At 55.4% G+C, this 15,834-nt stretch overlaps 4 protein-coding genes across 4 annotated transcripts; 2 read left to right on the top strand and 2 right to left on the bottom strand.

Annotated features, from left to right (window-relative positions):
• Positions 1 to 178: 178 nt before the first annotated feature.
• Positions 179 to 1,351, bottom strand: fpp (Farnesyl pyrophosphate synthase; the record flags this gene model as incomplete). The annotated part of the gene is made up of 2 exons (XM_037320024.1): positions 179 to 1,102; positions 1,295 to 1,351. 2 exons carry the CDS (start codon positions 1,349 to 1,351, stop codon positions 179 to 181), a joined length of 981 nt encoding a protein of 326 aa, XP_037181475.1.
• Positions 1,352 to 2,326: 975 nt separating this feature from the next.
• On the top strand, positions 2,327 to 4,487 carry cut23 (Anaphase-promoting complex subunit 8; the record flags this gene model as incomplete). The annotated part of the gene is made up of 4 exons (XM_037320023.1): positions 2,327 to 2,412; positions 2,498 to 3,028; positions 3,076 to 3,208; positions 3,261 to 4,487. 4 exons carry the CDS (start codon positions 2,327 to 2,329, stop codon positions 4,485 to 4,487), a joined length of 1,977 nt encoding a protein of 658 aa, XP_037181474.1.
• Positions 4,488 to 6,045: 1,558 nt separating this feature from the next.
• Positions 6,046 to 6,813, bottom strand: ccg-6-1 (Clock-controlled protein 6; the record flags this gene model as incomplete). Its single annotated transcript, XM_037320022.1, has 3 exons — positions 6,046 to 6,518; positions 6,568 to 6,637; positions 6,691 to 6,813. The coding sequence occupies 3 exons, from the start codon at positions 6,811 to 6,813 to the stop codon at positions 6,046 to 6,048; spliced, it is 666 nt and encodes a 221-aa protein (XP_037181467.1).
• A 6,364-nt stretch (positions 6,814 to 13,177) lies between these two features.
• Positions 13,178 to 13,735, top strand: CGCA056_v004766 (uncharacterized protein; the record flags this gene model as incomplete). Its single annotated transcript, XM_037320021.1, has 1 exon — positions 13,178 to 13,735. One exon carries the CDS (start codon positions 13,178 to 13,180, stop codon positions 13,733 to 13,735), a length of 558 nt encoding a protein of 185 aa, XP_037181466.1.
• Between the last annotated feature and the right edge of the window lie 2,099 nt (positions 13,736 to 15,834).

The following is a 15,834-nucleotide window of genomic DNA, read 5'->3' as shown; positions in this document are numbered from 1 at the left end:
ATGTATGAATCTAACGGTCTATTATCGTCGTCATCAGTTCAATTGGACTCAGGTATCTTTCTTTTGTCTTCAATGCCAATGCCGCGCGCCACATTAAGGTGTTTTTATCTCTCTTCAACTCGTTCGATTCGTTGTTTTCCGCTAGCGTGTCGCATGCGCATGCGTGCGCGCGCTCAGTTTACTTGCTGCGCTTGTAGATCTTGGCCAGGAAGGCCTCGAAGATGCCCTTCTTGAGGCCCTCGCTCTCGTCAATGTTGTTGATCATGTCCTTGATCTCGGTGGCGCGCTTCTCCTCAAACTCCTCGAAGCGCTCCTTGAGCTTCATGTCGTCGTAGAGCTTCTTGATGATGGCCTCCTTCTCCTTGTCCTTCTGGCCGTAGTTCTCCTCGAGGATCTGGCGCTGCTCGGGGGTGGCGAGCTGCAGGGCCTGGTTGACGAGCCAGCTGCACTTGTTGTCCTGGATGTCGGTGCCGATCTTGCCAATGTGCTCGGGCAGGCCAAAGTTGTCGAGGTAGTCGTCCTGGATCTGGAAGTACTCGCCGAGGGGGATGAGGATGTCCTCGGCCTGCTTGAGGTTCTTGGGGGTGGCGATGTTGAGGCAGTGGAGGGCGAGGGCGACGGGGAGGTAGAAGGAGTAGTAGGCGGTCTTGTAGATGACGATGAAGCGGTACTTCTCCATGGAGAAGTTGTCGAGGTTAACCTGCTCCTCGGGGGCGGTGAGGAGGTCGCAGAGCTGGCCGAGCTCGGTCTGGAAGGTGACCTCGTGGAAGAGCTCGATGAGGTCGACGTAGGAGGCGTGCTCACGGAAGAAGCGCTTGAGGAGGGTGTAGATGGCGGCCTCGAGCATGAAGGAGTCGTTGATGGCGATGTTGCCGACGCCCTCATGGCGGTACCAGCAGGGCTTGCCGCGGCGGGTGATGGAGCCGTCCATCATGTCGTCCGAGACGAGGAAGAAGGCCTGAAGGAGCTCCGTCATCCAGCCAAGGGTGGCGGCCTGGAAGTATTCCTCCTCAGAGAGAGGCTTGCCGAGCAGGAGGGAGACGGAGTCGGGAACGGACATGCCGCGGTTGCATTTTCCGCCGAGGGTGTTGACTTCGAGGGACTGTATAGCTCCGGGGCGGAGTCAATTGTCAATTGATATGATCTTATTTCCTTTCTGCAGACAAGCGCAGTGTCTCAACTGCCATCACCGATCTCGGTGGTGGTGTTGGTGGTAGTGGTGTCAGCTTGCCTTCTTGTACCACAACAGCTCCTCCTTGGGGAGCTTGTACTTTTGCGCATGCTCGACGAGTACCTCCTCGAGCTTGGGGAAGACGGACTCGAACTCGGCGAGGGTGGTTTTCTTGGCCATCTTGACGGTTTCTGGAATGGTGCGGAGCTATGGATCGGGACGAGGCTTGTTGAGGCGTTTTCGTGGTCAGCTTTCCAACGGTCGCGCGAGGTATCAGAGGATGGGTTGGGTTAAGAAGTGCAAGGCCGAAGCAGACTTTCTGTCTTCCCGATAGGCAAAATAAAAAAGGGGGCCCTGGTGCCTGGTGGGACGTGGAGGACTTACAATGGGTGACCGGGGCGTAAGCAAAAGTGAGGGTGAGCGGGTGAAGTAGGCAGGGGGAGATTTTGTTTGCGCGGGGCGGTTGATCGCAAATTAATGCGCCGGGCGTGTAAATTGTTGTACCTACATGTGGTAAAAGTGCGGGCAATCAAGTGAATTGGTACCAACGGCTCAGCTTGCACCACCACCACCAATGCGACCCCTCATCCGATCTTCATTTTGTTCGATTCAGGCAGGCGGTGGAGGGGTACTTTGGACCGGTGTGCGGTGAGGCAGTCGCTGCGGCTGGCAAAGTTGCAGTTCCCGGGCGTGGTGGGGCTGGCACTCGGGATGACAGGCGCCCTGGGCGTCCTGATCAGGTCCCTTGCCCAGTGGCTGTTGCTCCCTGGAAGTGGAGGGGCAGAGGCGGTCAGTGTCACTAAACTGACAGTCGTCGCGCCCAGCAAGCGCGTTGTGGATGTTGACTTCCATCGCCAAGTGGATAACGCCTTTTCTGCCGTTAAGCCTTACTACGTCAGGTCAAATAAACACAACCCGTACATTTCGACAGCTCCAGCGTCCTTCAACCCCCTTCGACGGCAACAAACTCTCCGGTTCCTCCTCGTATGCGCGGCCCAGACTGTGTCTAGAAACGTAAGCGCAACATCGGATAACGGGACCAATTGGGGCATCTTTAGCCGCGTTTTTTGAGGCCTTCACCCTTGCCCATCGCGCGCGACATTGCTGTACACACACACGAACGAAACAGCGACCCCCCGCCGAGGATGCGCAGAGATGTCGCTCAACGAGCATGACCTATCGCAGCTCCGCGCTTCGCTCCAAGATGCCGTCGTGAAGTGCTCCGAGCGGTGCCTCTACTCGTCTGCGAAATGGCAAGCTCTCTCCCTGCTGCCGTCCGAGGCGACCCCTGCAAGAGCTTGTAGCTAACGTTGCTCCTGTTCCCAGGGCGGCAGAGCTCCTCAATTCCATACCCGAGACCTCGACCGATGCCGACGTCGCCGATGCCGATGGGCAATATGTCCCGACCGTCTTCACGCCCAACGCCGATCCCGAGGAGGCTCTGCTTGAGGCCAGGGAGATTAACAAGTACCTGCTGGCCAAGGCGCTGTTCGACTCGAGGGAATTTGACCGCTGCGCCGCGGTATTCCTTCCGGATGCTGTGCTTTCGGGCATGATGAACGCCAAGGCTGAGGGGACGCCGAAGGGAAAGGGAAAGACAAGAGAAGACAAGGCGTTCAGCAGCACCGAGGTCCCGAGGTTGAGCCAGAAGAGCTTGTTCCTTGCGCTGTATGCAAAGGTCATGTCCGGGGAGAAGCGCAAGGACGAAGACTCCGAGATGGTGATGGGACCGCAGGATCTGGGCAACGTGGTCAACAAGCAGCTGAATGCTGTCAGCCGGTTTCTCAGCAATTGGTTCGACGAGAGGACAACGGATGACGGGGAGGTGCTTGGAAGCCAGGGCTGGCTGGAATACCTGTGAGTGTGACCGCGTTGATGGTTCGGACGAGTGCTGACTGGAGTAGGTATGGAATGGTGCTTGCCAAGGAGAAGAACGAGGATAAGGCCATGGACTTCTTCATTCGCAGTGTCCATCTGTATCCCATGAACTGGGGCTGCTGGCTCGAGATGACCTCGCTGATTTCACGGCTCGACGACGTAGGTCCCGGATGTGCACTTGAACTTGAACTTTCATGCTAACTGGTGCTAGTTGAGTCGTATATCAGCTCATCTTCCTCAAAACATCGTCTCCTTTATTTTTCATCTCCACACGTCCCTCGAGCTATACCAGCAAAGTCCCGAGCTCGCAAACTCTCTGGACCAGCTGCTGAACATCTTCCCGACCTCGTCATTCCTAATCACATGCAATGCCCTCCTTTCATATCACGCCAAAGATCTTGTGGCAGCCGAGCAACATTTTAGTCGACTGTTATCACTGCACCCTCACAGATTGGATTCGCTGGATCACTATTCCAATATCCTCTATGTCATGAACATGAGACCGAAGCTTGCGTTCCTGGCACATTTGTGTTCCAGCATCGACAAGTTCCGTCCAGAGTCCTGTGTAGTAGTGGGCAACTACTACTCACTGCTCTCAATGCACGAGAAAGCAGTACAGTACTTCCGTCGAGCCCTTACACTTGACCGTACTTGCCTGTCTGCATGGACGCTCATGGGCCATGAGTATGTGGAGCTGAAGAACACCCATGCAGCGATCGAATCATACCGACGCGCAGTCGATGTCAACCGCCGGGACTACCGAGCTTGGTACGGCCTCGGGCAGACGTACGAGATGCTCGAGATGCACACCTATAGTTTGTGGTACTACAAAAAGGCGGCTGGACTCAGGCCCTGGGACGGCAAGATGTGGATGGCGGTCGGCTCTTGTCTACAAAAGATGGGACGCGATCAGGACGGCATCAAGGCTCTGAAGAGAGCCCTGCTCGCGGACGCCTATTACGATGTTGGAAGCAGCTTCGGCAGTGGAGGAGACTTACTCAGCGGCCGGGGTGCCACGGGACAATTGGACACAGAGGTGCTCTACCAGATTGCGATGATGTATGACCAGCTAGGCGAGCTCGAGGAGGCTAAAGCGTACATGGAGCTGTGTCTCGCGCAAGAGGGCGGTGAGGCCGCTGCAGAGAACAATCTGGGTGATTCGATTGCTATTCACAACGACTCTCCCGGCGCTTCTGATGACGAAGGCAACGGAGAGGGCCACGGAGCAGGCGGACATGAGGGAACGGGCGTCACTGCCTCGACGAGCAGGGCGCGGATGTGGCTGGCAAAGCATGCCATGGCAAGCCATGACTTTATGACGGCCAATCGGCTTGCCACGGAGCTCACCCAGGACGGGTACGAGGTTGAGGAGGCGAAGGGCTTGGTCAGGGAAGCAAAGGCGAGGCTACGTAATGCGGGAGTAGGTCTTAGCCCATGACCTTGTCATTGATCATGGCAAAAAGAACCACACGGGTTGCGAGGTCTCTGTCCCACTCAATCCCGCGGGATGTCTGCAGTTTAGACGATGTCACGGTCAGACAATGAGGCGTCTGAGAGAAGAGAGAGCATTGAGCTCTCATGTATGTCTTATGCTCGAGTACAATGCAACTGAGATACCACGTTCTCGAGGCTTCCTTCTCCCCTGGCTTCATTGCGCCTAATGTGCCACCTATGATCGTCGCAGTGGGCCTATGCAACACCGCAGAATCCCTGGAACCGGCGTTTTCCCACTGTTCCCTCACCTTATTCGGCCCTGCGAAGAGATGAACGTGGCGATCCTCGACGTTTAGAGACGTGGATATGCAACGTTTCCGCCGCCCACAGCAAAAGTCAAGCAGGTAGTGGAAAACTTCTTCACGCAGTAGCAGACGGATAAACCAAAAGGCTCCAAATGAACGTTGGCGGAGGCTTGGCGGAGAAAAGATCAAGTGACGCAGATACGAGATTCTGCAGGTCCTTTTCTCCGCTATCTGGCGATGATTGAGCGAGCGCTTCTCCCATGGAGGCTCAATCCCTGCTAGGCGAATGAAGTGCGGTGCGGTCTAAGGTCCCGCGAACCACGTGCTTGGCTCGTGGCAGGGTTTGGAGGACGCCAACACCGTTTTTGGAGACTGGACTACCGTTCTTTGGAATGGACGGGGAACTGGGGGGGTTTCAACACCCAACCCAGCACTAGGTCTTAGACCGGGTAGTCTATCTACCTACCTTGGGTTGCGGTGCTGGGAGAAGGCTATGAATGAAGAGGGGCCTTGAGTCTGTCGAAGATGATGTGTTTGTGAGGCGGGGCTGGGGTTGGTTTGTTGGCGGAATACGAGGTGCATCAGGCATCGTCACTGCATCTCGTCTCTTTAGGCTGAGTTAATTGTGGTTAGTTTGTCAACTTTGTGAACGTCGGCGGCACAGCAAAGCTTTTTCCCCCCTTGCACCGTTCAGGCTGAGAGGGAGGGGGGCGGTCGAGGGATATATGCGTGTCAGCTGCGAGAGAAGAGAAATATTGATTCTTGGCGAGGGGGGGCAGGTGAGGTTTAGATAAGGTCCCATAAGCGGGTGTGGACGATCTGTTTGCTTGACCAGACGCCACCGCCAAACGAAGCAGTGCTTTCCTTCGCTGGGGGCTTTTCTGGTGAAGGAGCGTGATCGCGAGGCTTGTTGCCCGCTATTATTGTATGTGTATGTGTGTGTGTACTAAGTAAGGACTGTCCTGTCCCGTATGGCGAAACTCCGCACTCCGCTTGACTCCAGAAGAATCAAACCCGTTCCAACGATGATTCCTGCGAAACTAAAGACTAGCTGTATCCCGCGAAATCAAAATGCCATATGGTATCATGTAGTGTTGTACATCCCGGTAGTTTCCCCTCCCCCAAGCTTTTTTCTGCCGGCCCATGAAGGAAAGTGTAGAATGGAACAAGAAAGGTCTCAACTAAGCCTGATGGCCCTCGTGTGTCAAGACGTGGTTTCCCCCGATGATGGGGAATTAGGAATTAAGTAAGAGAACATTAGATGAGCAGAGCAAAGAGACCCGCGAGGGCGACCGCGCCGAGGCCGGCGCCGAGATGCTCCGCTCCGCTGCCGGGAACGGTGACGGGGCGTGTAGTCGTGGGGCCCACGGGGGTGTTTGTGGGCGGCGAGTCTGGCTTCGTGGTGGTGAGCTGGGGCGGTGCGACGGGGGTTACGCCGGCGAGGGTCGTCTCCGCGGGAGGGGTAACGACGATGACGGTCGTGGAGGTGGTGCCGTTGTGGTGAGGGGGCTTGGGCGAGTGGCTGTGAGGAGGCTTAGGGGTGTGCGTGAGGATGGTAGTGTTGTGGTAGGTTGGATGAGGGGGCTTGGGGGTCTTTGTGCTGGTTACGATGGTCGTTTGGTCGGGCGGGCAGGAGGTCGTGGTCGTGTTTGCGTGAGGAGGGGGAGGGGGGAGGGTCTTTGTCGTCGTGTAAGGGGGTGGTTGGTGAGTTGTGATGGTGCAGGGGCAGTCTAGAGGGTGTTAGTCGAGGTTGTAAGAGGAGAGATGGGAGCGACGTACTGGTGATCGTGAGAGTCGTTGCGGTCGTTACGGTGTAAGTCACATTATGGTGGACAAACGTTGTAGGAGACTATCCGCTGTTAGTTGAATCATATCATCGTGAGTGAGACGAATGGGACTCACAGGGCAATACGTCTCGTAGGCCGTAGTGACGATCGTGGTGTAGGAAGTGTGGATGTCAGTCCCCCAGGCATTGGCGACGGCGAAGAACCCAGCGGCGGGCGCGAGTATCTGCATGGACTTCATGTTGACGTAGCGAGTGGCTGCTGAACGAGAGTGAGTTGCCAAAGGCACGCTTAAGCAAACGCTGCTGGTCGGTAGTTGCTCGGTGATGCTGATTGTGATTTGGAGACAAGAACCAGCCAAGCCGGGGAGCTCGCTCGCCTTATGTATCACAACGGACGCCGGCGAGAATCATCGCGAAGGCTGGTTCAGCTCGTCTGCCCTTGCAGACTGAAGCTTACAGATCCCCCGGTCGTTTGCCTCGCCCCAGATCTTAGGTCGGGCGCGCCGGTCCTGACCCCTCCATGCCGAATTCGTGATCTTTTACCCCAGGAGGCCGCGATAACGATACGGAGCGTGGTGATGACTGTACGCACCTTGCAGGCAGTATGCAGTCGTGCCAGATGGAGGCCAGGTGCGGGAGGATGTGACTCTGCGGTTGACGGCCAGATACGAGGCGGCCTTCGTTCTGACAGGTGCTGACGGTTCTGGTGTTTTCCATTTTGGAGTTGACGCCATTCTGGAGGCTCCTTTCGATTGGACCGGCAACTTTATCGATTTCGTTTTGGGCAAGTGTCAGAACGGCGGCAGGGGTTAGATGGCGTCGCTCGTGTTGAGGCCACAACGTTGCCATGGCCCGGAGGCATTTTAGCAAAAGACCACGAGAACTCGACAGTCGTCAGGGCCGACAGAAAACAGAACAATTCGTCGCGGATTTCCGCAGGGCGATGGATAATTGTACGGTGTTACTCAACGACGCTCGTGTCCGTGAAGCGACAAGTCTCCGGCGTCGGGTCACTTGACTGGACGCTGGCAAAGAAACCAAGGCTGTCGCTTAAGGAATGCTTTGGGACCAAGAATACCGCCAGATTGGGCAAAGGGCGAAGGTAAGACTTCGTGTTCGGCGCTTTTCGACCCATGAGCCTCGGGCAGTGCGGGGTGACCAACAGGTTGCGCCACTGCGCTGCTTATGAATGAGAATAAAAGCAGGCTGTCAGCAGCCAGTGTTGAAATAAGCAGCGTTGCTGTAAGGGACATCGTCGACGAAGTTCGAGCATTTGTAAATCGCCGTCCAAGACACTTGACTTGATTGTTCCGTACTTTCGGAACATGTTTTCATGTCACAACATGTCTCAAGCTCGTGCGGCGACAAGGTCAACAACGTTTCGGGACAGAGACTTCTCTGCACCTTGCGAATGGATAATAAAAGAAGTGGAAAGTACGGCTCGTGGGAGAAGCAGACCAGGCTCCCAAAGAGCTTGAGCAGACGCACTTCATCCCCAACATATGCTCAACCATGTGTAGCAACATGTCCAAGATGTGATATTGAGATGATCTCTGCTGACACTGCAGCACAACTGCAGCTTAGCATGTGACATCTCGCCCCAATAAGGATCGATAGGCTTATCTTTGTGCCTTGCGTGACCCTGACAGCTTCATTCGACCACTGCAGTTGAGCAGTTCACCGAGGTCGGCGAGCCGTTATTTGCCATTTCTGGGCAAAGCGATTAGATCAGCCCAGGACCGGTAACCGGACGAACGTCCCGACCGATGGCGGTTTCTCTAGCGAGGCCGCTCAGCTGTCAGCCCGGAGCGGGAAAAGCGCTCTCGTCTTCCATCCCAGCGGCTCCAAGGTCTGTAAGTGCCCACCGGCACGAGGTTCAGCCCCAGATATGTCAATGCCTCGATCGATCAGCCGTCACAGGCCCGGGAGAACCCCGCTGGAACATAGTGATGGATATGCGGGGGCTTTTCTGCTCAGCTCTGGAGTTAATGCTCAAGGTTCTTGGATCTTGGTTCTCTGAGAGTTGATCAATATGTCGTCAATGCTCCGTGCCCCTCGCGAAGCATCCGAATCGATCGGCAAGCGACGGAGAACCTCCGGACTGACCTCGGGCGAAAAGCTTTTTACTGCGCAGGTTGCGATGACGGTGGCGTTGGTGCCATGGTGGGCAACCGGCAAAAATGGCCAAGGTCGTGACAGGTTTTTCACATGATTTTCGTCTTGCCATCGTCTCAAGCTCAACTTGTTGGGCGGAACACTGGTTTCCGTGGTGGGAATATGTCGTCTGTAAAGAGGAGGCACATGTTGGAGATGACGGTGAATGGCGGGGTGCCAATGGATATGATGAGGTCAGGAGCTGTCACGAACCTCCGCAACCGTTCGCAGAGTGCCAGTTTACAACCTTCTGTGACGCTGGTGACGGTTCTGGGGCCAACTCAAAAGCCAGTTTGGCAAGGCCATGTTGCGGCGTTCCACTGCTGAATGCAACGGCGGTCCGGTGGAGGAGGAAGAGCGGTTCTGTTGAGAAGGTGTGAGGGAATTCCACTTCCTCCAGCCAACACTTCAGCCAGTGACAACAGCTGCTGATGAATCAATGACAAGCGAGCAAGTGCAGCCGCAAGAGGCAAGAGGCGAGAAGTCGTGGAAGAGGACGAAAAATTGGGACGCAGTGGAAGCGCAAGAAGTGTTCCCCGGCTTGAACCCCCTGTGAGTTTGTGATGTTGACGGAGAAGAGGACCTGGAGGCCCGCAGAGGCCCGCACCCCGTTCTCGAACGGACAGTCTTTCCGTTTGGAGCAGTCTTCGCGCCGGAGGGCAGATGCACCGTCCGTGGCCGTTTGGTTCCTGGTTTTTTCTTTCTTTTTGCTGGGCGACGGTTTGGGCCTGTGCTTGTGCCTGCGCAAGTCATGCACAACGGCCTTGTTCCGTCCGGAAAGTGAGTGATGATCAGTGGGTACCCGGCTATGGTCTCGACCGTCCCCGTCCCAATGATCATCGACGGGCCGCCAAGGAACACATGCGCATGCAACCACTTGCGACTGCCAACTGTGTGTGCCCGTCCCTGACGTACGGGTGCAGGTAGCAGTGACAGTGTACCTGAGGACGGGCAGGAAAACTTGGTTGAATACCATCCCAGGAGGAAAGCACATGTTTGATACAACGCAGCCTGGGGTTTCTGCTCGTCTGGCTCTAACCGACCGAGCTGACGGGCTGGGTGGCTGGTGATTGACAGCACATCTCTCACTCTAAATAATACCTTAGATTTGAGCTTGTAGATTCGAACCACGAACCTTGCAACTTCGCAAGGTTGCGAAGCCCATTGCGTTGCTCCGGTGAGGCGCAAGACTGGTCCATTCTTTTTGCGATTCGGCTTAGGATGTTGAGAACTCTGAGAGGCCTCTGAACATATTGATTATTCATTTGTATTCGTCCCAACTTAGCACATGGGGTGCACTCGGCGCAACTGAGGCGTCTGACTGCAAGGTCAGCGACGGGCTGACGGTGGCTCGGCCGTCCGCTCAATATGCAGCCTTCGGTCGAGATACCTACTAAGTCAGGAAGTACATGGGATGACTCAGGCAAAAAGAAAGAAAAAAATCCTTTTCAAAAATCCCTCGAAAACTCAGCGAGGCATCCACACCTGAGGTTCCAGGCCGTCGAGATGTGCAGGCACAGACACAGCTTGGGCGGCCGGCACTGGCAAACCGTAAATCAGGTCTGGATGCAAGCACAAAACTTGTTCCTGGCAGGGCAGTCGTCGGGCAGTGCCCGGGGAACTCCGCCCAGTACACTCAACAACGGCGCTGGTGGAAAATGTTATGGCGCCTGGTGTACTGATGCGAGGTCTTCTATCACGGCGGTAAGCTTGCCTTGTGCCTGTACCTCCTGGCTACAGTGCTCACCGCACCACGCACTCGGAATATGATCGACAGGCACAAGCCCACTCGTCCCCTTCCCAACATCCTATTCCCTCGTGTCTTGTTCCCAGAAACACAACCTTGGAGCTGCCCTCCAAAAGTTTGGCCAGTGTCTGGACAAGTGGTAAAGTACCGCGGTCCCAGGGCCGTGAGCTGGGAACCATCCTCCCCGATTCGCCCACCGAGGTCAGCGACCCAGTTCTTCCAGTTTTTTTCGCTGAAGTTTCTTTCCCCCTTCCCCTCTTTCTCCTCCGCAAGTACCTTTCTGCCAAGTGCCCCTTCCTTTCGTCGGTGACGAGTTGTCGAGGACGGGATGGAGTCTGCCAGGGAACAGAGAGGCATTTTCCGGGCTTCGTGGCATCGTCTGTGTCGCAGGAGGATTCGAACCGAGATGGATGTCCCTTCGCTGCCAGGTCACTCGGTTTGTTGGCGACATTACGGATACGCTGCCGTCCTTTCTTTTTTGCCTTCCCCGGCCACACGAGACCAGGTCTCTTTTCCTCTCTGTGCGTGTTCCCCTTTATCTGAGTCGACAGCAAGTCAGGCTGTCATCCAATGTTCAGAAGCCAGCCTCAGCAAACCTAACGAAGCGGCGCCATTTTGGCTGGCTGTCGTCTGTTGTTTGTTTTCCCCGCCCAATGTGTATCGCAGTAGTTGGCCGCGGCGGCTTCCAAGCAAAGCACTGTCGCCCGCATTTTCGCCACATTGATCGGCCAACTGGACCTGCGCAAGAAACCAGATGAACCAGCGCGACGGGAACTTGGGCCCTGTTTTCTACTGCCTTACTGCCTTGGCCTTCACCCAAGTGGCATAGGCCGCAGCACGCCAGCACGGCACTCCCGCACCCTCCCTTCCCATCTTCCGTGCCGGCTGCACTGTCCGGCCTTCCTCAGCGGTTCAGGGGGTGTCTTCTCGGTAGTGGCCGGCACATCTTTCCCATATCGTCGTGGCAGCCCGGCGCCTCGGCCAGGGGCAGCAGCCCTGGCCCTCTTTTCCAAGGACGGACTCAGGGAACTGGAACTCCTGCCATGCATGGGTCTTTCTATGGGGCCCTCGTCGGCTACGAATCATGAGCCGCGGTGCCGCGGCGCTAATTTGCGTGCTGGGCTGCCTCGAATCGCGCCTTTTTTTTTTTTTCGAGTACCTCGACAGAAGACGACGCAGGCTGTTCTCCTCCTCTTTCGGGCCTGTCAGGGCACGCCACGCGGAGTTGGTTGTTAGTGTCAGGTACCAGGCACAATCACCCGCCGGTTGACCAATGACGCTGCGAAAGAGGTGTTCGAAGGCAGATGCGTCCTGCAGCTAAGAAAAAACCAAAACCGCCCCAAGGGCTGACGTCCATGATCCTGCCGAGTACTGCGTAGTGCCAACACGCACCTGCAGAGCCCTGAAGATACATGCAGAGTCATCCGTGGGTTACTCGAAATACATTCACAACAATCGCTATGGTGGTCTGTCTGTCCACCACACCAGGGCTGGAGTACCGACTCCCTCCACCATCCGCAAGAGTGCCGTACCCGCACCCGCACTGCCCAGTCCGAGCCCGTCCCTTGACGCCAGGTACCCGTCCTCTCCTGGCGGCGCCCCCATCCCCATCCCATTTGCGCGAACGAAGCCGTGCTCTAGCCCCCGAAGAGGGCGGCCTTGGCGCTAGAAACGAAAAGGAACTCCCAGACACAGCCTGAAAACGCCCCCAAGAATAGGTGCAGACTGCGGAGTCCTCGAAATAACCTGACGAAATGCGGATTGGGAGGGGACAGAGGGCCATCATTGGATTTGCTTCTCATGTCGTCTGTCCCGTCGATTCCCCCTGTTCCAGCTCCAAACGATGGGGGAGAGCCATTCGTCTGGAGCACCAAGGCCAGCCTGAACGCCGGACGTCTTGGACGGTTACTCCCTATGCTACGACAACATGCCCAGTGGTGTAGGGCCCGGAAGGATGGCAAACCCAACAGGTCCAGACCCAGAGCTCTGAGCTTGGTGAGGCCATTAATTCCACGGACACGTCCAATCATGGCTGGCAAGTTACAACGCCGTGTACAAGATACAAAGTTACAAGCTCTACCGCCATATTGACCAATATCCAAGCCCACTCTCCGATGGGGGCATGTTCCATGCATCTCTGGGAAACACCCTCGGGCTGACGTCTCCACCAGACGTGGTCGACGTTTCCTTGACGCCTCCAAGCTCCAGCAAAGCTCCCCACCACACGTCTTTCATGAGCGAGCATGTCCCTAATCCCTCGTGCTCCTTCATTCGGACGTGATGTATAAGTATTCCCTCATCCCCCTGGTGCCTCTCCTTCCTGTCCCCGGTTTTGAATTTTCATCCCACATCACCATCCTTCGATTTGGCACTTTCGTCTCTTCAGACAGCCTCATTCAATTCACTTACAGCTTTTCACTCCTTTGAAAGCTTAAACAAACCAAGTTTCTTGTAACGGCTAGGTCCCGTTCAGAACAACTCGAGTCTCACTCAACCACACACCACCCAACCCCGGGCAACTCTTCATTCCAAGGTCTATAGCCAGCGGCTCAGATACCTTTGTGACCATCAAACAACTGCCTTTGAACCTGTACAACTGTTGTAGACAACGTTTACAGTTCACTCTCAAAAACCAAAACCTTCCAAGCCCAATCCTCGGCACTTATACACACATCAACAAACACCAAAACACATCCTTCAAGATGCAGTTCTCCAGCCTTCTCGCCCTCCTCGGCTCTGCCGTTGCCGTCGCCGCCAACACCGTCACCTTCAAGTCCCTCGACGACACTGACCGCACCATCTACTTCATCGCCAACTCCGGCCTCGCCGCCATCGACTCTGTCAAGGTCCCCGCCAAGGGCTCCACCACCGTCGACTTCCCCCAGGCCTGGATCGGCAACTGGTACTCCGTCTCGGACGGCTCCGAGAACACCACCGGCATGCTCGGCGAGGTCGCCTTCAACGGCTGGAACGACCTGACCTACTTCGACGTCTCCGCCATCGTCAACGCCAACGACATGGACGGCGTCAAGCTCATGTACCCCGCCTCCGCCCAGACCCCCACCTCCGGCTGCGACAACTTCCTGTGCAACAACGCCTACTACCTCCCCGACGACATCCAGACCAAGACCACCTCCGAGACCGACCTCATCTGCACCCTCGGCAAGAACGGTCTGACCTCAATCGCCTCCCGCGACGTCCACGCCGAGGTCGAGGAGGCCCCCGCCGTTAAGCGTGACTTCGTCCTTGGCAAGTGGTAAATTGTCGAAGCTTTCCGACTTTGACACCTTTTATCATTTCCTGCGGACACCTTTCTCACGCGCTGAGCGCCACGACTTCATGACCACTTCACACGGGATGAGCCAACGAACCCTCAAAAAGTTCAGCGATTCATCTTGTTTTTCATTCCTTTTTACACCATCAAATATCAAAACGGATACCCCAACAGTCTCAAGCGGCGAATGGCTTCTTCGCCAGGGGGGAGAGGAGAGATAAAACTTCTGGGATATAGAGCAACTTTTTGTGTTTACACCTTATTTCAACACCGGCGGAGGAGTTTCGACTCGACTTTCGAGGGGAAAATCGGAGCAATTGGAGCAATTCAGGCGTTTCGCTTTCCCCTCTCCCCCTCTCACCGTCATGGAGAAGACTTTTCTGTCAAGCCTTGGTCTTCTCTTTTTCTATTTTTTTTTTTTTGGCGTTTCGACTTTATTCTATGGGATGAAGCCGGGATCTCAAAAACTTCTTGTCGCTCCTTTGCGCACCACCATTTAGGGAAACTTCTTCTGTTCATACAGACTTTTCGTGTACCTACTAGGGAAAGCCTTTGCACCAAAGGAGGAAAAAACAAAATCAAAAATCAAAAGCGTTCAAAACATCCCATTGCTCATCTGTCCACTGTGCCATTCATTCTAAAGTGACCTCGATGTTTTTTGTTTTTTTTTCTTCATCCTAGTTTCTGTCGATGTTTATTGTTGTTAACCCCTGGCGAGGAGGTGTTCATCTCATCTCGTGTGTTTCTGTTATGAGTTTAAAATGAAGGACGGGAGGCCCGCGCCCACCTCCGACCTCAGTTGCCGGGGGACGTTACGGTCTGTGCCATGGCTGAGCCGGCACCAAAAAAAGTCTAGGTTTCTCAAATAGGAAACTACCAACTAATTATCCTGGCTAATCTAGCTCCCGCCAGCGCGCACGTTTGTGAGCCGTTGCTCCCTTTTCAAACGAGAAGGGGAAGAAAAATAGACCAAGCAAGAAGGAAAAGATCACCGTTGCAACCGCCCCTTCAATCTGTGCAGGAATACCACACCCGACTCTCCATCGTGGTATCCGTAGTCTGTCAACCCTGGCCCCGTCCGTTGGGAAGAAACTCGGAAACACAACCACAAGCATAAGCAGAAGCAGCAAACTCCCGCCGACCACAGACCAACACATACATTAACCACAGGCCAGCTTGCAGCAGCAGAAAGAAGAAAAGCAAGGGGGGGGGAAAGTAAAAAAGGCAGGGGTTCCCACAGACGTTTCAACGGCCGGGATAAAGCAACGACAAAGACAACGCCTCTGCAGCCCCCGAAAAGCAAGAAACGTCGCACCGCCTCCACTCCTCAGTGGGGGAGGCAGAAGGGCAATACTCGTCGTAGATTGTCGTAGATTGGGAAGAAAAAGACGACGTTGCCGTTGACCCGTGCCGCTGGGAAGTAAAGACCACGCGTCGCAGGGGTATCCGAGTCGGACGTCGGGCCTCCCCCTCTGATTGGCCACAAGGCGGAACCCCGGGGGGTGGTGCGCTTTTTGGTAAGGCCACGGGCAACGTCAGCAGCCAACGACGACGACAGCCACTTAAACTGCTATCGTCATCCTCTCGCCTTCCCCCTTGGCGGGAGATGAAAATGAAGGGTATGTCCTGCTTGATTACCAGTGTCGTATGCTGCGGGGAGCTGAAAAACACCAAAAGGGAAAGACAAGCCGATCGCTCCCCCATCAGCTGCCCGATTGACGATTACTACCAAAGGACCCGGCAGGCTGGATCCGACGAGGGAGTGGCAGGTCTGAAACGACGCAGGATGCGGGCTTCCCTTGACTGACGGGCAAACGTATGCGACTACCCGCGGGGAAACGCCCAGCTGCAGTCGTCGTGACTTCTTCTCATTGTGCACATGTCCCTCTCTCCGTGTGGTGGCACATCGGAAAGAGTTGCAAGAAAGGGGGTAACGCAGCTAAAGGCGGGCCGCGCATGGTACGTTGTAGATCTCTCCAGTGGAATGTGTGGTACAGCATTACCTGTAGCAAAAAAAAGTACAGCTTTTCTTCCTTGTGAAATTGACGCCGTTACATGCTAGTCCGCTCTTTCCACACGATTGAA

This window comes from Colletotrichum aenigma (assembly GCF_013390185.1).
Source record: "Colletotrichum aenigma strain Cg56 chromosome Unknown KSG_Cg56_contig03, whole genome shotgun sequence".
Taxonomy (NCBI): Eukaryota; Fungi; Ascomycota; class Sordariomycetes; order Glomerellales; family Glomerellaceae; genus Colletotrichum; species Colletotrichum aenigma.
The sequence above is the reverse complement of the archived record's forward strand: the minus strand, read 5'-3'. Positions and strand labels throughout refer to the sequence as shown.